The sequence below is a fragment of the Gallus gallus genome, chromosome 3 (genome assembly GCF_016699485.2).
Source record: "Gallus gallus isolate bGalGal1 chromosome 3, bGalGal1.mat.broiler.GRCg7b, whole genome shotgun sequence".
NCBI lineage: Eukaryota > Metazoa > Chordata > Aves > Galliformes > Phasianidae > Gallus > Gallus gallus.
The window spans coordinates 59514119-59535960 of record NC_052534.1 but is presented as its reverse complement, the minus strand read 5'-3'; the positions used below and the strand labels follow the sequence as shown (position 1 = coordinate 59535960).

Here is a 21842-nt window from a genome sequence, read left to right as displayed (position 1 = left end):
TAACAAAAAGTAGAACTCATGGATTGAGCTAGAACTATTTACTAAGAGAGAAAAGGAAAAAGATTATATAAATGTGTGTGTGTGTGTGTATGTGTGTGTATATATATATATATGTATGAATGTATATAACAAGTGATGCACAAGCAATTGCTCACCACCCTTGCCCAGCTATCCCCCCAAGCAGCAGTGAGAGCCAGAAATAAACTCCTCCCCCTTCATAACTCCTTCCACTTGATGGCATATGATACAGAATATCCCTTTAGCCAGTTTAAGTCAGCTGTTCTAATTCTGTTCCCTTTCAGCTCCTTGGACCCTTCACTGAGTTTGGCCCTGGGTCTGTGTAACACTGCTTAGCAGCAGCTATAAACATCGGAGAGTTATCAACATTGTTTTTCTCCTAGAATCAAAACATAGCAGCATACCAGACACTCTGAAGAAAACAATTCAATCCCAGCTGAAACCAAGACATTACATCCAAATAATTTAAGTTATTTTATTTTCCGGTATATGAACAAATGAAGCATAGGTCTGTTAACAACAGAAGTAATGATCTCCAGGTGGGCTACTCTAGGAGAACACACGAAGCACGTGCTCTGGAAGTTTTGAAACCACAGGAAAAGCAGCACATTGGATGGAACCATACCCTGAGCACGTGAGCCCTGCTGGGGACCTGTCTTCGGAAGGGGGGCATCCGAGTTGTTCGCACTCATTGTGCAAGCACTGACTTACTTCAGATTGGCACTGCACTTAGTTCGAGTGATAATCCCATCCCCATAGTGAATAGCAGCAGGATTTTTCTTTGTCCTTGTTACTACTATTGGGCCACTTCTCGGAGCAGGAAAGTTTGTCAGACCATTTCCTCAACAAAGAGTCCATGTAGGAAACATTCTACTTCTGCTCACTCTGTTCGTCCCCACCCAAGGCAGAGAGGTCTCTGGAGCTCATCCCTCTCACCTCTGTCCTCCCTGACAGACCTCAGGGCTGCAGCTGGTGCTTGGAATTCCCCTATCAGGAGCAAAAAATCCCCACTGATTGTGTCAACCCAAGTCACCTACCGAGGTGGACGCCTGATCAAATCCAAGTGCCGCTACTCTGAAAGGTCACCTTGCAATAAAACCACATGTGAAGTACCTCAGTGTGGGGGTCTCAGCCACCAGGAGGTCCAAGGATAAGGTGAAATTTTGGGGAGCTTGTGCATACAGGCATATCTAGTAAATACCCTGGTTTGCAGTGCCTGCAGTTAGGCCCCCCAAAAATATGAAGGCATTACAGGAGATGCGCTAGCAGGGAGAGAGTGAGGGCAGATACATCTGGCTTTGGTGGACCAGCGGGAGAAGGGAGGAGGGAGTGTGGTAAGGCAGAAGTCAAGGATTAGGGAAGGGGAGGGCTGGGAAGGGACAAGGAGGGAAGACAGGGTGTTTTGGGAAGGAATGAGGGAGCCAGCAGTGATGTGGTCAGAGCTGTTAACCAGACAGGTGAGCCAGACAGCCCAGAGGCAGAGACAGGAGAATGTGTATGGGAAGCCGGAGGAAAGCCTCCACAAAGTCTTGTCTATCTACCAGAAGAGTCAAAGTATTCATTGCTCTGGTAGGAAGACCTGTTAGCCACACTTGGATGCAGTCTTCCCAACTATGCAAACAAGAAGGCAGAGAGGACACCTGCATAAAAAACCATCAACTCTGGAAGAACTGATGCTGTCAGCTACCTCTGAGGAAGCAGGCGAGACAAAAGCTTTAGGGAGGGGGGAAGAAAACACTGACTGACTGTGTAAAGGCCAAAGACCAGAGAGGTAGTGGGGGGAAGTGTGAGAGCCTACCACAAGATGTTAAAGACCTCTACATGGCTGGGGAGAAGTTATTGCTTGAAAGCAAGTTCTGTGAGCTGCTGTCCTCAGGATGACCTCGGGCCTGACCTGATGGGTACAGGAAGAAAGAAGGGAGCAAAGCTGGAGTGTACCCCTCCAAGAGTAGCAGAAAATTAAGGGAGAATCAAAAGCAGGAAAAAAGGGGGAGGAGCAGGGCCTACAGACAGCCAGGGAGGACAGTTTTCCATGCAGGAGTGATGGTTTGGAAGAAGAAGAAGAAGAAAAAAAAAAGCTTCAGAAAAGGAAGCAAAAAAGCTTCAGTAAAAAATACATTCGATGGTGACAAACAAAGCAACAGAGGAAACATGGAATAGAGTGTCTATGACACCCCAGCACCAGGCCTCAGCAGCGTCGTGGCAGCAAGAGTGCTGACAGGCAGTGGGGCTGAGGAGGCAGCAGGGCTCTGAGGGACCCCGAGCCCCACAGCTGGTGTGGCCCAGGTCCCAGCACAGAGCCTTGGCTTCTGTCAAAGGTGAGTACCAGCAGCCCTGTGAGCACCAAAAGCAGCGTGTTCTCTGGCAGGAATTTTACGTCCCTCAGTTAACATCCACCATGGAAATAAAACACATGAAGAAACAACTTACCAAGCAAAAGAAAGCATTTAGCGTTTTGGAAAGCCTACAGTCCACACAGAATTTTTCATCTCTTGCACCACAAAGAGCAGTTTTAGTCATCAACAATTAGCCTGACGTGTCCTCAGAACCCCGCTGAGAGCACGCTTTCCTCCCAAAGAGAAAGTCTTATCTCTTTTCCTCTAATATAAAGAACACATTTATTTTCAATCCTGCATAAACAGAAAAGGTACATAGAATAAAATCAATCAAAAAGGATGTTAAACTAAACTGCTGCCAAAGCAATGTAAGATTTTGAAGGAGAGAAACATGTTTGCCCCCATAAATCACAAATACCTTGACAGCATCCTTTTATTTTAGAACTGAGAAGAAAATTGGAATTAGGCCCAGCTCTTCCAGAGAGCTCTTCAACTTCTTTATTCAAGCAAAAGCCATATTCAGTCAACACAAGATTTCCCAGTTAGCTCAGCAGGATCAGATGCAATGTTAACGATAGGATCAGAGAAAGTCCTGCTTTGGAGCAGGCAGTTCTAATACACAATGCCGAGGACAACCAAGACAACAGCAGTTTCTTTCCCTCTGAAAAAGGCTGATGGACAAAAGGGAACTTTCTGCTGTTTAAGATGGCTGTTCTCCTCATGGACACACATTCATGCCAGCATTTGTAGCTTTGAGTTCGTGGAAAAACAGGTTACCTTTTTGTCTTAAGATCCTTAACCAAATTCTGTGGCAGTCGAAGTCTCTGGCTCGGTATTGTTTTTATGCCTGCTTATTTCGGGAACAGATTTTACCGAGGATTTATTTTGCCCCTGCATTTTTTTATGGCAGAGATTGAGAAAATATTTTCATTAATAATTTTGTCAGACGTCATAGTTTCTTCTACTGACAAGCAGAAGTGGAGCATGTCCCTTTATTTACCCAGCTTTACAGGGATCTGTATTTTCACAGTCACTTCCAGGTGCCAACAATGACTACTGTTACTGAGGAAGTGAAATAAAATACCACAGATCTTGCCAGAATATCTAGGGTTGCTTATTTTTGTTGTATGTACATAGTCTATGTACACGGGTATTTTTAGAGCATTAGGTGATGTGCTTTATTCTTAACAGCTAGATTTGAAGCCTGAAGATGATTTATACTTTTCCCTCAGCTAAAGCCGTTACTGTTTCCTTAGCGCTTCCCCAGAACTGGTTCCTTCCTAACTCTCTGGAAAACATCTTGGTTTTTATTTTAAAAGAACAACCAACAGCAAAATTCAAATAATGACAACTCTCCAGCTTTTGGCAACCGAAAGGCACAAAAGAAGTCCCACTTGGAGTGAAACCACTCAAGAAAGAAAGGGAAATGTTGAAGCAGACAGTAGGGTGGGGGGAGGGATGGGAAGAAAGAAAAGAATCCTTCCAGTCCAAAACCCACCAAGCTTTGATTTCAAAAAATAATAATATCTCAGTGTTCCCACTTTTGACAGAAGATGTGCTGATGTGTTCATCCGGCCTTTCAGTCGTTCCGTACCACCAGCTAGTCAAACCATGCTACATCGCTGCAAAGACTTAAATAGCAGTGACTTCCAATAAGAAAGTCATGCTAGTGTGTTCATTTTTACAAGAAGTATTTCCATTACAAAAAGAAAATTTTACACCGGCTACAGCTTCATCCATTTTAGCAGAGCTCTCTCTAAAACAGATTAAAGTTCATAATTCGTGAAGTGCAGAAAACAGTGAGACAAGGTTCCGTGCATTTTTGTTAGGTAATTAAGTGACCTGATTTCCATTAATAAAGAAAGCGCCCCAGTTCCCATTAACACCACTGAAGCCGTTCATTAAGATGACGAAAGTTAGACAGTTCTTAAGTCTTGGCCCACAGTCTTTGAAGAAAACACGGAGCCAAAGCCAAGGAGATGTTTGGTCAGAGTTCAAAACGCGCAGCAAAGCCTTAATTCCCCACTGCTATCTGTCTTGTGTGGCCGTGTACAGCTGCATACAGAGCCTGTAAAACACTGCCAGGCAAGAATTCTGCACATGTGTAGAAAATCAAGTCCCGGCTTTTGAGGAACGTACACACCGAGTGGAAGGCAAAATGCTGCAGTTACCAAGAGTATTCAACACAGTGATTTTAAGATGCTAGCAGGCTATTACTATCTCCATTTTACTGATAGGAGACTGAAAGAAAGAGACAAAGCAAGCTAACCTAGATGGAAAAGCCCACAAAAATTAATAGAGTTAATTTTTAAAGTGGATTAGTTAAACCACAAACAATTCTATGCAGACAACCATTCAAAACTAAAGCTGCTTTTATTCTATTGAGTGTTATTTTATTCTGAAAGTGAATTAATTTAAATCAAATTGCAGCCACTTTTGTTGTGAATAAGACCGTGCAAATTGAGGTTCAATACAGTTCACAGACACTTCTAATTTACACCCTTTGCTAATGGAATTAATTGGTCTGAGCGCCCGAGCTCACAGAGGAAGCATGCAAAGGTGCGAGGAGGGAAGGATGAGGCTCACACCTGCAGGGTTCATGTCCCCGCAGCCCAGGGGTGCCACCCCGCCATCCTCACCATCACCATCCTGCACAGCCCTGTGCCAGAGCACATTCTGCCTTTCCCCATCACCCAGGAAGCAGTGACAGCTCGAGCATTTCATGCATTTAACGAGAGCACCGCACAAACAAGTGGCACCTACTGACTGGGGGCCAGGAGGCAGCACTCGACCCAAGAGAGTGCATTCATTGATCTCTGTAGGCACCAGAAGGTGGGGGATGCAAACTGCAGGGCACGTGGAGATGTGCTTTCGGTAGGCAGCCTGAAAACCCAATAGCCGGCTTCACCGAGAACACATCTGCGGAGGTGTGACCCAGTGATAACCGCTGAAAGATGTCACTGCGAAGGATCTATAAATACTATATTTCCCCTTCTTGATATATTTTCTTTTAACTCATCAGCAGCTTGACATCGTGCTTTCTTACAGCAAGTCTCCGTGCAGTTTTTATACTTCCCAGAACTGAAGTAAAATGAAACAACCCGCGGGTGGGAGCGCAGCCCGCCGGGACAGCGCTGCTCTATCACTGCACACTCATGGCCGCAGCCCCACAGCAGCTACGGAAGGCTCAGCCCCACGGCGACCTGTTGGCAGGAGCCCTGCAGGCAGCTCACTGCCAGGCTGCTCGCCGCGAACCGGGACGAAAACGCTGCACACCCACTGCGCAGCCACAGTCCCGGCAACGCCACGTGCCTTTGCTTTTATTCCCCTCAGACTCGCAACACACGCTTTCCTCGGTTCTCTGCCCTTTCCTCAATCTGTCAGAGCCACCTTGGTGTGACTTTGGTAGAAATCACCTCAAACTTTTAGTTCCAATCAAATCAGGTGGGGGAAAAGAAAACCACCACTATTTTTTTCTTGCTTTCCCCCAGCTTTCCCCAGCAGTTACCAATGAGGAAGAAAATACGGCTTCCTTGTTCTCAGCCACGGCTGATTGTCTTCCTCTACCGCTCGGAAAGCTCCCCAGTAAGAGAAAATAAAAGCTGCAGAACAGTTTCACACATGGGGCTGTTCATGGGGTGCAGGAAATGAGATGCGTTTGTTATGAAGCGAGATGGTAAAATACAAGAAACAACTCTAAGACCGAAGTGCCATAAAGAAGCTCGGAACAATCCTGAGTGCCGTGGCATAGAGCTGCTGGGTGACGACTGCTGCTCTGTCGGGACGCCGTGCCCCAACTACTGCACCTTACACGTCCCCCACTGGCTGAATGGAGCAATCCCGAAATCTCGGGCACGCGGCAGATTTATCTGCTGGGGACTGGGAGCGGAGGAGCGTCTCTTCCCCGCGGGCCGTGCTGACATGTCCCCACGTCCCGGCGGTTCCCCATGCCCGTTCCAGCTCTGTCGCCGCCGCCCGGGGTCGGGCGCTTAGAAGCGCTCCCGGCCAGCGGGATCCGCGGTCCCTCGGCAGCCTCCCCCGCCCCAGCCTTCATTCGCACCGCACTTCTGAAGAGGGAAAATTGGGAAGGAAAAGAAAGAAAGAAAAAAAGGAAGCAGCCGTCGCGGAGCACCGTTCCCCCAGCGGGCAGCGGCTCGGAGCGATGCCGGACCTGGGCGCAGTCTCCGCCCCGCTCCCCCCTGAGGCTGCCCGGGGGCTCCGCGGCTCCGAGCAGAGCAGTGCCTTGCGGTGTTACCTTGCGGTAACATGCGGTTGATAGGTTAACGCGAGCCTGTGAGCCCTACTTGCTGAGGAGCGGTAATTCCTCTGCGAGCAGACGCCCAGAGAAGCCCCGCTTTTCTGCGGTGGAGGGACGCGCCTCACAGCACCTCTCTCCGCCCGGCAATGATGGAAAACGCAGACAGAGGTTGCAGCCCGCAGCTCCTGCACGGCCCACACCGCGCACCGACTGCCGGCCCCGGGTGGGGACTGGCAGGGAGTGAGGCACGGGGGAACTCAAAATGGCCCCCGGGGAGCGGGTGGGTTGGGGATGGGAAGGAAGAAAAAAGGAGAAGGAAAAAATAAAAAGAGAGAGAGAAAAAAAAAAAAAAAGAGAGAGAGAGAAGAAAAAGAAGAAAAGAAAAAGGGAAAAAAAAAGAAAAAAGAAAAAAAGAAAAAAAGGAGAAAGAAAAAATAAAAGAAAAGAAAGGGGGAAAGAAGGAAATAAAAGAGAGAAAGAGAAGAAAAAGAGAACGAAGTGAACCTGCCTAAGCTGGGCGCAGCAGGGCCTGTTAGCGTTGGGAGTTTCCAGGAGGAGAGACCCCAGCAGGGCTGTCAGAAGGATTTCACAGCCGGCTCCACGACGCACAGCCCTGACATCAGCCTGGCTCAGGGAAGTAAGCACGGGACAGCTCGGGTTTCTGTAAGAGAGAAGCACGGCAGAACTGTGCCCCGGGGGGAAAAAAAAAAAAAAGAGAGAGAGAAAGAAAAATGGTAAGGCAGCCGGAACTCAGTCCAGAGTGAGCACACATCACACAGCTGTAGCGGCACTGACGCTCGATCGGCAGATGCCCGTGCGGAGCCCCGAGAGCGGCACCGCGCCGCACCGCGGGGCGACTGATGGCAGCGCCATAGCGGGCAGTGCGCGCCCGCCCCCGCCCCGTCCCGGGAGCGCCGCACGATCCTCCGCGGCAGCCGCAGCCCCAGGGGAGGGCGCGGGCGCCGCAGCCGGCCGCCGCAGGCCGGTCCCGCTGCGGATCGTTTTCTCCCGAGCGGTCCCCGTCCTTATTTGTTTTTGTTTGGTTTGGTTTGGTTGATTTTTTTTTTTGCTCAGATACCATCAAAGGGGCCACTGTGGGGAACGCGTTCCGAGTCCCCCGGAGCCGCCTCGGCCCTTCCCGCGGCCGCTCCGCTTCGGTTGCGTCCCAGCGACCGCGCGTCTCCCGCTGAGGTACCGCGGGCGTGCGAAGGGCGACACAGCGGCGACAGCCACGTGAAGAGCCTGAGCCCGGCGTGCCACCGATATCACTGCCTGCACGGAGGGAAACAGGGCTGCCTCTGGCTTCTCCTCCAGCGCCGTGCTGCCCCAGACGCGCAGAGCCACCTGCACCCGAGCGCTGCGTGCCCCCCCCTCCCCGGCCCAGCGACGCTCCACAGGGGGCACCGGGCAAAGTGCCGCCGCCCGCCGGCACCGCGGCTCCGGCCCTCCCGGCGCCCACTCTCCCCGCTCCCGGCCGGCCGCCACCACTGCCCCCGGCACCGCCGGGCCCCGCGGGACGGGGCGGGGGTACAGTCCGAAGGTCACCCCTCGCCCCCTCCCGAGGCCGGGATCCTCGTTACCTCTCCTCGCGGATCCCGGCACCTTCGGCCGAGACTTTTTTCCGTCTCCCGGGTGGGCGGCCCCCGCCCTGCCGCCCTGCCTCCCTCCCTCCCGTCCTCCCGACGGGGCGGGCCTGGCCGGGGGCGGGCCGGCGCGCTTGAGGCTGTGCCGCGGCGTGGGAAAGCGCCTCAGAGAGGGTTCGCTCTGCTGGCTGTGCCGTGCGGTGCCGTGCCGGAGCCGCCGTCCGGATTTATTTCTCTTTGCCCCACGCCGGCTGCGGGTTGAGCCGCGATGAAGCGACCTTGCGAGGAAACTACCTCAGACAGCGACATGGACGAGACCATCGATGTGGGCAGCGAGAACAACTACTGCGGGTAAGCGGGACCCACTGACCCCCCTTACTCCCCCACCCCCTCCCTTCCGTGCCACCCGCGCGGGTGCCGAGGGCCAAAACCCCTGGCACCAAAACCCTGCACTCCAAAACGGCAGCATCCCGAAACTCGGGAGTGTGGGCTGCCCCGGGATCCCCGGCACCACTGGGAGCCCGCAGCTCTCCGGGAACCCCCGCGCCGCCCGGGGCTCGGGGCAGTGCTGGCCCGTGGGGCTGCGGGAGCCGCCCGGCAGCCCCGCGTGATGCACTGTGTGCAGTCGGATCTGTTCGCGAAGTCACTCCCGATCGGGGCCGAGCAACCGAAATGAATCGGCGCCAGTAGGAAATGACCTGTGGGTCCGGTGGTTGGATGGGAACCACAGCAAACCCGGCTGTGAGACGATGGAGATGGGCTCGAGGGAGAGGGGGGGGGGAGCGTCGGAGGGAACTCTGCAGGGACAACTCGAGTCTGAGGGCCAATGTGAGCAACGCAGCGGTATGGGCACCGAGCCCCGGCTTGTCACCATCACTGTGTAAATGCCTGTCAAACAGCAAGCGCATGTTTTGCCTGTTTGTGATGAGGTTGAGACCCTTCCGTAGCTGTGGGCAGTGAAGTTTTAAAAGCAGATTATAAAAGCACTGTGCTGGTGGTGCTGGAGGAGGCAGCAGGTGTCGGCAGGGCACCGACCTCCTGCACGAGTGCCCATTGACCGCAGAGGTGACAGGAATGACAAAACCCGGCCGGGCCTTTAACATGGCATACATGTGCTGCTGCTAGCACTGAGGCATGGAAGCATTATGGTTGGAAAAGGCCGCTAGGATCATCTATTCCAGCTATCATGTAAAGGTGGTCCGTGTTCTTTCCTTTGGACGCGGTTCTACGGGCTGTATTTGTAGGCATGATTTTAGATGCGGTGAAAATGAAACCCATGCTGGACGATGAACCGTCTTCAGAGAGGACCTTTCAGGGGGTTCTGGCAATTCAAAGGGCAGTCCGCTTGGCTGGAGCAATGCAAAACAGAATGTCTCTTTGAAAACCCGGTACGTCCTAAGCAACATGAGAGGGCACTATGAGTACTCAACAAGGTGACCTAAGGTGTCTTCAGAGAGCAGTGTCACGTTGTGCAACACCTGATGTACTTTTGTCATTTCCCAGGCAAAGCCATAGCTCTGTGCTTCGACCAAATTCCCCAACCACAACATCTCAGATTATGGCCAGAAAGAAAAGAAGAGGGGTACGTGTCCTTTCGTTCTTTTCCCATGTGACAATTTGCGTGCGTGCTGTGATTCTGCCCTTCAACAATTGTGTAAACTTACTGTGTTTTGTTTTTGGGAATAGATTATAGAGAAAAGGCGCCGGGATCGTATAAATAACAGTTTATCTGAGCTGAGGCGGCTGGTGCCAACTGCTTTTGAAAAACAAGTAAGCCCTTTTTTTTTTTGTTCATCCTGTATCTCATCTGGCAGTGTTGGTTCTCTCGTCGAGCTTATTAAAATAATCCTGTATGTGTCCTGATCTGGCACAAAGCTGGCATCTCAGCGAAGCGCTTTGTTGTGGCAAAACTATTAGGAACGTAATTCATCTTAAAGCCGAAAAACATTTCCATTCTTTGGCTTGTTTTCCCCTTCAGGGTAACAGTGTTCGTGTTGCCTCTGTTCTTTCGATGAATTCCAGTGGTGGTTTTGTTAAAAATGTGCTTCCCTCTGCAATTAAAAAACAAAACAAGACAGAAAAAATAACAGAACAGCCCCCCAAACCTGTGTGTCAGTCAGTCATCGGTATACATCTTGGATCTCTTTTACCCCTTCCTTAAGGAAACTGTCATTTTAATCTCTAATTGCAGTTGCAACGTAATCAATATGGTTTCCTAAGAAGCAAGCAAGCTGCCCGGATCAGTCAGGTTTTAAAGCGGCTGTGTAAAAGCAGCGCACTGGGGCTGGGAACAGGCCCAGTGGTGAGATCCGGGTAAGGCAGTGGTACTTTCAAAGGCTTTCAGTGAGCAGTGCTCGATGGGAAGGCTGTGAGGGTCCAGCTGACCGCAGGGAACCCGGCTTCAGCTCCTGCCTGGGAGACTGCACAGTGAAAGCTTCAAGTACCGTCAGTGCTGCAAAAAGTGTGTTTTGTTTCTGCCACTCGAATTATTTAGTTACTTTCCCATGTCTTGAATTTACCTTTGATTTGATATTTAACAGCATTTCTATTTTATCAAATGTATTTGGAGATGCGTGGGTACGCACAGATGGCTCTGGGTCTCACTCGGAGGCACCAACTGAGCACACAGCTCCTGACTTCCTTGTAACTGAAAATAAAGTATAGAAAGTAAACCCTGAGAGCAGCCCGTGGGCGCCGAACTGCTGGGGCAGCTGGGAGTGGCCAGCACGCTACTGTACAAGGCTCAGTACATGAGCCTTGAAGCTCAAGAGGCCAATGAAAAAGAAATTTAAAGTATTGCAGTCACAGCAAGAGCATCACTTGTGTCACCTGTGGTGTACTTCAGTACCTGCTGGCTGTAGCCGAGCTGCTCCATAGGCTGTGGCACAGTGGAGCGGCAGAGGTATTTTCAGCTAGATAAACTGGGGCAAGAGACAACAGTTGTTTGTCCCGTTTTATTGTTTACTTCTCGAAACCCACAAACATTATAAAACAAGTCCTACAGAGCCTTTGGAAGGGACCCAGCAGCGTGCAGTTTTTAGCTATTAGTCACTCGCCCGGAGACGGCCTGTGCTGTTTCTACGGAAAAGATGAAGTCTGAGCAAAACACAGGATGCAGTTGCATGTAAAATGTAGAATTGAATCAAAAAATCGCCCGCACACCAAAGTTCGTACTAAGGAATGCTGAAAGCAATGACTGAATTAAATAAAAAATGTAAGATCGGGGTAAAAGTAAGCGTGCGATGTATTTTGTTCAGCCTCCCCGCCACCTTCCAGTAAGATGCCACAAAGTCACCCGTCCTTTCCCAGCTCCTTGACATTCTGCTCACTGAAGTGTCCGAGTAAGGCTGTTCGCTCCCACTGCCCTTCCACCCACTCCTGGCCACACGCTGAGCCCCTGTGGCAGGGAGCTTCCCCCTGGGGCTGAGCGTTGGGGTGCCCCCTGGGCTTCTTCTGCTCACCTGCAGCCCAAAAGAAGCAGCAGGGCCTGCAGAGAGTCTGATGTCAGCAGGCGGCACAGGTGGGAACGGAGGGCAGGTTTGGCTTGCAGGATGCTGTCTACCAGCAGCCAAAGTTTGTGCAGCTCTGATTTTTAGTTGATGCTGAATGGTAGCCTGGGATGACGTTCACATGGAAAACTCAGCCGTCTGAGTATGTTCCAGGTGTGTTTGAGGGAAATGGTTTTATTTATAAATTAATGTATTAATACTGCCTTCGGACTTGCATCCCACAACACCATGAGCCATCCTCAGTGACAGGAAAGAGTCTCACTGCTGGAGCTCTTTCTTTTTCACAGTGCTTGGCTGCGCGTCCCTGCAAACCCGGCCTCGCAGTAACTTACAAAACTGTGGGCTGTGCGATTGTTTTTGTAGCGGAGAATGAGAATAGAATATTCAGCAGCCAAAATGACATGTCAAAAATTAATAGGCTTCTAGGGAAGAAGGATACTTTTCGGTGTGTGTCCATAGGGACACCTACTGGTAAAAGCAGCAAAAAAGGCTGTAGCGGGATCTTCATCACCAGCTCTGCAGACCTGTCCCACTGGGTTTTCAGTTGTTTTTTGGGTGCGTTGCTTGAAAAGGATGTGCTGAAAGTGAGACCCTTCTTTTACTTCATGAAGGCGTCGTCTCTGGACCAACCTCAAAGCCTCAGAGTTACACTGAGCCATAGTCTTAATAAAGCCAGGTTGTGCTGCTGATGCTTGTGTCACTAAGAGGGAGGCGGCAACAGTCATTAGGCAGCGTCTGGGATGCAGATGCTCACAAAAGAATTAAGCTGAGAATGTTCCAACGATAGGAGAAATTGAAACCGTAAGGCTGGGCTCAGTTTTATTTACATGAACCTCTCTTATCTCGAAGGGATCTGCCAAATTAGAAAAAGCGGAAATACTGCAAATGACGGTGGATCATCTGAAGATGCTTCAAGCGACCGGAGGTAAAGGTAAGGAGAGGACGGTTTCTTTTCTGCTACTTGGGGAAATCTCAGCAAAAAGCGCTTTGATGGGCTGTGATAGGCGTTTCCAGATTAAAGGAGTGGAAATCAATGCTAATGGCAGGATTGAACTCGTGGGAAAGAACTACTGGGACAAAAGAAGCACTTGACCCTGGGCTTGTGTTTGCTTTCATAACACTGTGGGAGTAAAGGCTTCATTCACAGGCAGCCCAGTCAGAGATTTGTTTGGGGTTTCCAAAGAGCACTGAAATCGGCACAGGGAGACAAAACAAATACGCAAACACCAAACATAAACAGGAGGTTTGTGGCAACGATTGTGTAGCACAAAACCAATGTTAAAACTCATTATACAGCAGCTATACTAAAGGAAGTGGACGGAGAGGAGCTTTCATTATTGTGGATGTATTTTCTTTGTTCTGGAAAGACTCATAAATGCAAGGTCAGACTGCCTCATCCACCAGAACAAAATCCAGCCTGTTGTAGGCAGCTCTAGGTATCAGATAAGACTGCAGACTGATAGCAGCGCTATCTGAGCTTCTATTTACATGCTGTATGTGTTTGTCAGAGGTCAGGGTGGTTCCTCGCATCCAGAGCCTGCATGACACAGAGGCAGTGCGGTCGACCCGTTCGATCGCCCGCTGCCGTGAGCCAAGCGTGCCCTGCTTGTGCGAGCTGACAGCCCCGAGGCTGGAGGCCAAACGATGTCAGCCACCCACGAGCTGTTCTCTATAGTCACGGGGTTGCAGCTTATTTGGAGCAAAGAACTCGCTTGCCTTCCATAAGCTCTGTCCCACGTCCTGTGCCCTTAACCGTGATTATAGTTGAAACTGCCGTAATGTAGAGCAGCCCATTTTTCGTTGACCCATTGTGATATGAAGGTACAAGCTAGAAAAGAGACTGCTGCTGGAAGCGCAAACACTTTCTTTCTTTTTATTAAACTCAAAAGTTTTTAGCCTGTGAGAGAATTGCTGCAGCTCTCTGTACCTTGCAGTGATTACAGGGCTCAACTTAAAATCAGCGCGTGCGTAACGACAAATGGCTATGGGAAAGCCTGCTGGAGGCTGGTGTTCTGTTATTCGTTAAAATTCACACCCAGCTGACATACATATTTTATAGGTGTTAAGAGGCTTTTGTTAGTTGTACCTCTAAGCTTAAGATTTACTGGTAGCTCATTTTGTGAGAAGTGAAAGGGATTTTATCACCTTTCATATAACATATATGCGTCTTGGTATCCTGAGCAAATGTACAAAATTTAATCTAAGAAAATGTTAATTTTATATCACTCTACGCAGGAAAAAATGTTCTGTAAAGATCTCTATGAAGCTGGGAAAGTAGTGCTCTTGAAAGTTATGAAACGCCCGACTTTTTGTGCTTGTGCAACTTGGATTCAGATCATCTCATGTGTCTGCGTGGTGGTGCAGTCTTTAATTGCACAGTTGCCTACTGGTTTTCCACAAAGTCTGTTTCGCTTGGTGCTCAGAGCAAGAGAGGCTAAGAAGCCAAGGGCAATGGTTGCTGCTTCGTACAATGCGTAGCGCAGCTATCCCAGCCTGTCTCCCACAGCGTGCTGCAGAATTCCTCATAAAATGCTGCAGCAGCTCCCACCTCTCCAAAATCTGTACCAATAGCGGTATGGCCACTCTTTAGGAAGACTTTACAGGAGTCCTCCTTCCCCTGCCTCCCCATCCTCAGACAAATGTTGTTGGGGATTATTTTTCAAGTGGGTCAAATTGAGTGGCTGGCTGATGGGGCAGGGACGAGGTGCTGGGGACGGGAGCTGCCAGGCACAGAGCAAGGAGTGTCAAGGTGTGGGGAGGTGATGCCTGCTCAAGCCCACAGCCGCCAGTGGTCAACCAGAGCCACCTTTGCGGCCCTTAGGAGCCCTCCTTGCTACTCCAGGGCCAGAGGTTTGTGGCGCATCAGTATAATGCCCAGCTATTTCACAAACACCGCGACTTAATCTTCTCCTTCTGACCCAGAGATAAGAGTAATCTCACTGGATGGATTAACAAACTTTAAGAAAAGAGGTCTACAGGTTAGTGCTGGGCAAAGTTTAAGCCTGCGCTTCCTGCTTGCTTAATGTTTTACTTTGCAACGTAACAGCTTTAAATATCATTTCCTAAGGTATTTTAAAAGCTGATACTTGTTTTCTTTGCAAGTGTAGTTATTCCCGCTTCATAACTCATTTTTGGAGCCAGAAACTTTGTTGGTCAGTGAAAAGATTCGTCCCATAATTTCATCTATGGACAGAAGTTGTTATCAGACGAGAGAAAAACGTGTCCTAGAACCCTTACACTGTGTTGTGCCCTGTGTTGAGAGCTGGGGATGGCATGTTTTTCTCCTCGTGGCCCACCAACTGAGGATGCGTGGGGTTGGAAAGGCCAGGGTGGCGTTGATGGCTTCTTGGATTTAGTGGCACGATAAATCCGATGTGGGCACAGCAGGAAAAAGGCTGACACGGCTTCAGCTATTTGGAGCCACTCTGGCAGACAGGGAAGCAGGCAGGGAAGAAGGCAAAGCAGGGAGGCTACTGCTTTTCCAGCCCTTCGTATACTCCATATATCCTGATGCAGGTGTGGGCAATGGTCTCTTTGTCGTGTGAAGTTATTATCTGGCCTGGGGCCAGCGCTTTTTGCTGACAAGGCAAGCAAGCAAAGGGAAAGAGCTGTTAGCCAGCAGCAAGTAGCTGGCTGGGACTTTGGTGTGGTTTTATTGCAGCTTCAGTGCAAATTGAGCTCAGGTGACTGACACCTGGGTCGGTGTAGACAGAGCTGTTAGTGACCATGCCCTGTCACCCAAGCACCTGGAGCTCAGTTCCCACGTGGGCCGGTGTCCTCATTTCTGTTTCTTGGCCACCTCACAGGAGATTGACGGGGAGCCAGCACAGACAGGGCTTTTGGACTGCTCATCCCAGAGCCAGCTCAGGCTCAGAGGGAGCCACGGACAGCCATGTCCTCCACATCTGCATTCCAGAGACATGGAAGGGAGGCCTTTTGAGGCTTCTGATGTGAAGACAGTCCTCAAGCCAAGCTGCTGGCCACCAGTCAGGCACACAGCTCTCTCACCACTGCCTGCCTGCCTGCCTGGTTTTAGTCAGAAGTTCCCTCAAAACATTGTGATTTCACAGACAGTTCGGATGCGGCAGAGGGGTCTGTGCTTCCTGACAGAACTCCCTGATGTGTTGTGCTCACCAGGCAGCTAGAGGGAGAGGGCTGCTCTGGGGTCTTGTACAGCATCAGGTGGGAAAGGTGGCCTGCACGACAAGCGCTGTTGTAAATTGGGAAGAGTTGGTATATAGCAGGCAGGGTATTTGGGGAGATGTGTTTAATTGTGCCTGAGTTCATTCTACGATGTGGACGCACAGCAACAGAAAGTGAAAGCAGCCTTCTAAGCTGCTTGATTTGTTCAAGAAGACCTCAGTTATTTCATGCCAAACTGCACAAAATCTGGTGTAGATATTGCTGCCAAAATCTGCCATAATAAGGGCACTTGATCCATCTATACTAATGCACATCGTAGTCATAAATACCATTAAAAAAGTTGTGCAGAAAGCAAAAGAAAAACCACCATGCCAACTCGAGAGTAACAGGATGTTGTTCTCCCAAGACTACCTCTAAGCTAAAGTGGAATTGATTTTTGTAGCTGAAGAGCAACAACTTAACCACTAGATTTGGTACTAAACCCTTTTAGAAAGGGAATATCTTTTCATGTGCATTTAATAAAACTTTTTTTTTTTTTTCCAAATGTTTTTTGTCCCAAGCCGATGGAGCTCCAGTTGCTGTTTGCTGAAGTGCCTCATGGGCTATGTGACTGTCAGTCTTCCATCTCCAAATTAGCAATGGCATTGCATAAAACGTTTTCTCAGTAAAGCTTTTTATTGTGTGTGTGCAGAGTCATGACAAGATGTTTTTAGTTTGTAGTTAAATAGCACCGTATGCTACATCGTCCTAATGACTCTGGGAAGGAGATGAGCAGCAGTTACAACAACTGTCTCACAGTGTCAAGCAATAGCTTGAGTGCTTTGCTGTGAATGCTAGCATAGGGAAAGCAGAGGCAGCAGAGTGCGTGCGAGCTGCCTGGTCCCCCGCCGTCTCTTTGTACATAGAAATGTGTCCCTCACACACGCGCAGGGGTAACACCATAACACCACACTGCAGAGGCTTCCAGAGGTACTGCAGGAGAGGCATCGTGTATCTTTTCAAGAGTCACGAGTACTTATGGTCTTAATTCTTTTCATTTATATAGTGTGCAAAAACAACTGTAGCCTATTGCGTTACAGGGATGGTCACACAAATCACTTACAGACCAGAGAACACACTTTTCTCATTGCAAATCTTAACCCGTAAGTGGCAGATCAGCGGCTGAGGGAGGGTGGGGTTGGCCGTGTTGCCTGATGTTGGCTGGGAGGTTGGCCTAGCACTCAGCATGCCTTTTGTCCACCTCTTGCAGGTTATTTTGACGCTCACTCACTGGCCATGGATTTTATGAGCATTGGCTTCCGGGAGTGCTTGACTGAAGTTGCGAGGTACCTGACATCTGTGGAAGGCCTCGACACCTCTGACCCGCTGCGTGTCAGACTGGTGTCCCATCTCAGCACCTGCGCCTCTCAGCGGGAAGCGGCTGCCATGACCTCCTCCATGGCCCACCACCACCACCCGCTGCACCCGCACCACTGGGCAGCCGCCTTCCACCACCTCCCGGCCGCCCTGCTGCAGCCCAATGGACTCCACGCTCCCGAGGCCGCCCCATGCAGACTCTCCTCAGAAGTGCCTCCCCACGGATCTGCACTGCTCACCGCTACCTTCGCCCACACCGACGCCGCCCTCAGGGTCCCCTCAGCGGGCAGCGTTGCTCCCTGTGTCCCCCCACTCTCTACCTCTCTCCTCTCCCTCTCGGCCACAGTTCATGCCGCAGCCGCCGCCGCCACGGCAGCCGCCCAGAGCTTCCCCCTCTCCTTCACCAGCACCTTCCCCATGCTCCCCCCAAGCGCAGCTGCTGCTGCGGTGGCGGCAGCTACAGCCATCACCCCTCCCTTGGCCGTGTCAGCCTCATCCAGCCCCCAGCAGGCTGGCAGTGGGGCAAGTGGCAAGCCCTACCGGCCTTGGGGGACGGAGGTCGGAGCCTTCTAAGTGCCCCCTCTTCTTCCCTACCCAGCTCCCTCTTCTCCCTTCACGCACACACACACACACACGCGCGCACACACACACACACACACAGACACACACACGGCTCCTGTGACCTCGCTGAGGGCCAAGGGCCGCTGTCACCCGGAGTCTGGCAGCCAGCCCAGGCACTGCCCTCACTGCAGGCACTGGAGGGGACACGGGCAGCCTGCTCCTCTTGGCAGGTGTGCTGAGGGCACCTTGAGGCAGTGGCTTTCAGAAGCGTCACCACTGCATTGGCATGTGGATGTTCCCCAGGAGATAAATAGGCACTAGGGCTAACAGTTCTCTGGCTGCACATTCACACTTGGCGGAGAGGCGAGGGATCGTCCCCATCAGGTCTCCTGGGGCTCAAAAAAGAATTTGACTTTCCTAAGTGCCTGACATTTAAACGATAATAATAATAATAAAAAAAAAAGAAATAAAACTTATATATACGTGTGTTCTGCTAAAACCAATAACATTGCACAGGTATGGGAGTGATCTGGGAGAGAGAGGCAGTCCTGCGTGCAGCTTCAGGACAGCGATATTCTTCCAGAAAAGAGTGTGCTCTTTAAGCAGACAGGTTCATTTAGCCAAAAGGCTGCTGAGAAACAACATCCAGTTTGACAGGCCTGGAACTCGCTTACTTAGTCTCCTTCCTTTGTACAGGCTTGCCAAATTGTGACATCTAGCACAGCCCTGGTAAAAGCGATTATCTTATCAGTGCTTAGATTAATGAACGTTTCAGCAGTGCCTGTGAGCCTTGAGGCACCCTTTTTTATGGCTTAACTATGGTGCTAGCTTGTATCTGCACAAACAGTAGGTTGTCATGCACCCAGAAGTAACCACCTGCTGACAGTATGCACGCTTCCATGGGGTTGGCTCATGCCAATACAAGAGACCTGGTGTTGTGAGAGTTCCATTTAACTTATTTAGCTGCGTTCAGACGTTTACTTCTAGCCAACTCTGTGCAAAATCCCTCTTCTTTTCGCTATCAACTTCTGGGATAACAGTCGCTCTGGGTATGAATGAAGTGATGGTAGGGACAATTTTAAATTGGCTGTTAGCATGCCAACATTGTAATGTGGGTTTGATTCCAAACCAAAATGAATGTATTAAAGGGGATGGCAGTAAGTTATTTTGTCAATACCCAGACAACTAGTGCTGCATAAGATGTTTTGCTTTCATTTTTTATTACGGTGACTTAAAATAACCTAAGTATTTTAATACGTCAAGTCAAAAACTAGAGATTTTATGTTAAAAAAAAAGAAGTAAAAATAAAACACAGCATGTATTATTATGCACTTGATTTCTCTGCTGTGTGGAGAAAGCAGTAAGCATTGAGAATGTTAAACATTACGCAAAATATACTTTAAAATATTTGTTTTAAAAATACTGTACCTAGTTGGTCTTTTATGCATTACTTTGTTAACCTTTTTCTATGCAAAAGTCTTTACATATCACTAATTAAACGAAGTCCTTTTTGACTGCGTTTTATGGATGATTTGTTGCAGTTTTTATTTGGTCTTGAGAAATACTCGTGGACTCTGTGGCCAGAAACACACCCAGCAGCCTCTCTCCTGCTCCTGTTCGGTCAGAAGCCTGTCTCCTCCAGGATGCATTTAAACAGGCAGGAAAATGGACAGTAAAATCACATTATTTTTTGGTTCTGTATTGGTGGGGCACTTAATGAAACAGATCCATCTGTCCATCCCGGAGAGCACCCTAACACATCGGGGTTTCTTGATCCAGCATTCGTTCACCCTCACTAAGGGGTCTGTGTGTAAAAGGAGAAAAATTTAGCCAAATGGCATTCAACATTGAGAATGGGAGAGGGCAGTTTTCAGCTCTGGTCTTGGTTTCCTAACTTCGGTTCTCACTGAGGCAAGAGTTTGTTTCATGTTAGGTCTGCAGTGAGCGTTAGTATAAGGTGTGTAATTCTCTAGCTACAGGATAAGCACAAAGTCTTACAAGTCTGAAAGGTGCTAGAAGATCTATTAGACTCACCTAGCAGGTGACAAGACTGAGGCAAAGAAATGAGGTGACAACCCTGCAGCCTCCCAGAGACAGCATCCATTGCCAAAATGCAGCCTCAGCTCAATGACTTGCCCCCATCACCCCTGCCTCCCAAGTATTAGAAATGTAGCTGATCCACACCTGCATAAACTGGAGCTCGGTGCTCAGGCAATGAGGGGCTTTGATTTGCACGAACAGCATGCTGTCCCATGGATAAAACAGGCAATAAATACATAAATGAATAAATAAAAATAGGGGGAAGGATCTCTGCTCCTGTGCCATAACCCATACATGATTTCTGTGAAGTTTTGTTGTTTGTGGGAGATTCAGACGTATCTTTGTTTCCAGACGTAAATGCCCAATGGCTCTGCTGATATGTCCAGCAGCAGTTTCAAGAAGAAAGGTCACATGAGTGAAAAAAGTGGGGTTTATTTGCATGAAAAAGCAGATTTCAACCCTACTTGACTTTAAGCTGTTAACTATTAACCTGCCATCTAAGAGCCTGGTAGGAGGTCTCCCTACATGGTACAGTGGTAAGAATGGACAACCACTGACTTGGTTCCAGCTAAGGGCTTCAAACTATGTGATGTGCCCCAAATCACTACAGTCTGTTGCCTTAAAGGCAACATTCTGCCTTGTCATAGAGAAAGGTAGCTTAAAAAAATACTTTTCAGGAACAGATTAGACAGAACTGTGGTAATTTTAGCATCCTGAAGCAAAGCATCATGGGTGGATTTGTGCAGCCTTTGTATTTGGGCCTGTCTTGCTCTCACTCTTAAGAAACAAGCCAGGTCTGTGTATGCTGAGTGGCTGATGTCTTCTCTATTTTCTTTTTTTGCTTTGTTTTGGTTTTTGATCTGGTTTCGATTGGGCAAGGCAGGAGTTCAGCCTTACAGGCCTGTTTAGTCCTGAGCCCCTGTATAGGATGTCACCTCTGTGATGGCAGATGAAGATTTTCCAAGTGAGAAACGAGAGGAGAAGCAGCTTATCATACATGTGCCCTTGGAAAGACATCACAGAATCACAGAATCACATCAGAACATAATAGCTTTGGGTAGGTCAGAGCTGAAGGAATCCATATGAGTGTTAGAACAGAGCAAAAGAAAGATGTCCGCTTGGTGTAACTGAGTGCCAGAAGGTAGGATGTGGCTATGCACACGTTTACTTCAGCCTTTTTCTGTCTTTATTCTGCATTCAGTTGAGCAGCGGTCCTGGAGGAGGAAGAGGAAACCTTGGGATCTATGTAATAGCACATAGCCCAAGAAAGCAAATTAGACTAGTCACTCAGCAGTGTATTTGACTAACTTTTAGCTTGGAGTAACTTTTTCATGCGTGAGTTAGAACATTAAATTTCAGGAGTCGTACCCTGGCAGCAGCCAGGGGGCCAGGTTGTGCTGCTGCCTCCTTGGTGCCTTCCTTCAACATGTTTGTTTGCAGCGACTCTGAAAGATGGGCCCTCGGTCAGGCAGTCTCAAGACAGGCAAAGGGCATTGGCCAACACTCAGGACATGGGTGTTGGCAAATTCTTAGGACTACTATCAGTGATAAAATTCTTCACATTAATAGAAAAAGTTCACAAGCATCTTTTCACCAGAAGATCTTACATAAGAAATTACTAGTGAATCTTAAACTGGGCTCCTATTGGCTCTGTAGTTACTAGGACCCTTGGCCATTTGCTTCTGTGGACATAGATAACCTGAGATCACACAAATGAGGATTTAAGGGATTCAGTAGTTACAGGTGGATTTGTATGACTTCAAGAAAAGATGAAGATGTATCTTTCTTTGCAGGCTTCCTGTGCCTGAACCCAGCTGTAGTTTTACTCAAAGCTGAAAGTGTGCTCTTTCCCCTGCTTCACCATTTCACACTGGCAAATACTACTGTTTTGGAAACTGATGTGTGAAGGTCTCAGAAGGAGTGACAACAGGGGCCCACCTGCCTGTGACAATACGTGATAAGTAGAGAACACCAGGCAGGTGCCAGAAATGCCACAGTCTCAGCCAGATCCTACACCCAACCTTTCTTGATTTACAGA

At 49.2% G+C, this 21842-nt stretch overlaps 1 protein-coding gene and 1 long non-coding RNA gene across 2 annotated transcripts; one reads left to right on the top strand and one right to left on the bottom strand.

Annotated features, from left to right (window-relative positions):
• Positions 1–479: 479 nt before the first annotated feature.
• LOC121110508 lies at positions 480–8269 on the bottom strand. The gene is made up of 3 exons (XR_006938745.1): positions 8193–8269; positions 7691–7884; positions 480–7297 (listed from the first exon to the last, which is right to left on the bottom strand). It is a non-coding gene; the product is annotated as an uncharacterized LOC121110508 (long non-coding RNA).
• An 88-nt stretch (positions 8270–8357) lies between these two features.
• HEY2 (hes related family bHLH transcription factor with YRPW motif 2) lies at positions 8358–19292 on the top strand. Its single transcript, XM_015284442.4, has 5 exons — positions 8358–8546; positions 9699–9777; positions 9882–9965; positions 12554–12635; positions 17097–19292. Exons 1-5 carry the CDS (start codon positions 8464–8466, stop codon positions 17774–17776), a joined length of 1008 nt encoding a protein of 335 aa, XP_015139928.1. The 5' UTR covers positions 8358–8463; the 3' UTR covers positions 17777–19292.
• The last annotated feature ends 2550 nt before the right edge of the window (positions 19293–21842 follow it).

Coding starts and splice junctions, on each gene's coding strand:
- HEY2 (XM_015284442.4), top strand. CDS start 8,464: ATGAAGCGACCTTGCGAGGAAACTACCTCAGACAGCGACATGGACGAG. Junction 8,547..9,698: donor AGCGAGAACAACTACTGCGG/GTAAGCGGGACC, acceptor GTCATTTCCCAG/GCAAAGCCATAGCTCTGTGC. Junction 9,966..12,553: donor CAACTGCTTTTGAAAAACAA/GTAAGCCCTTTT, acceptor CTTATCTCGAAG/GGATCTGCCAAATTAGAAAA.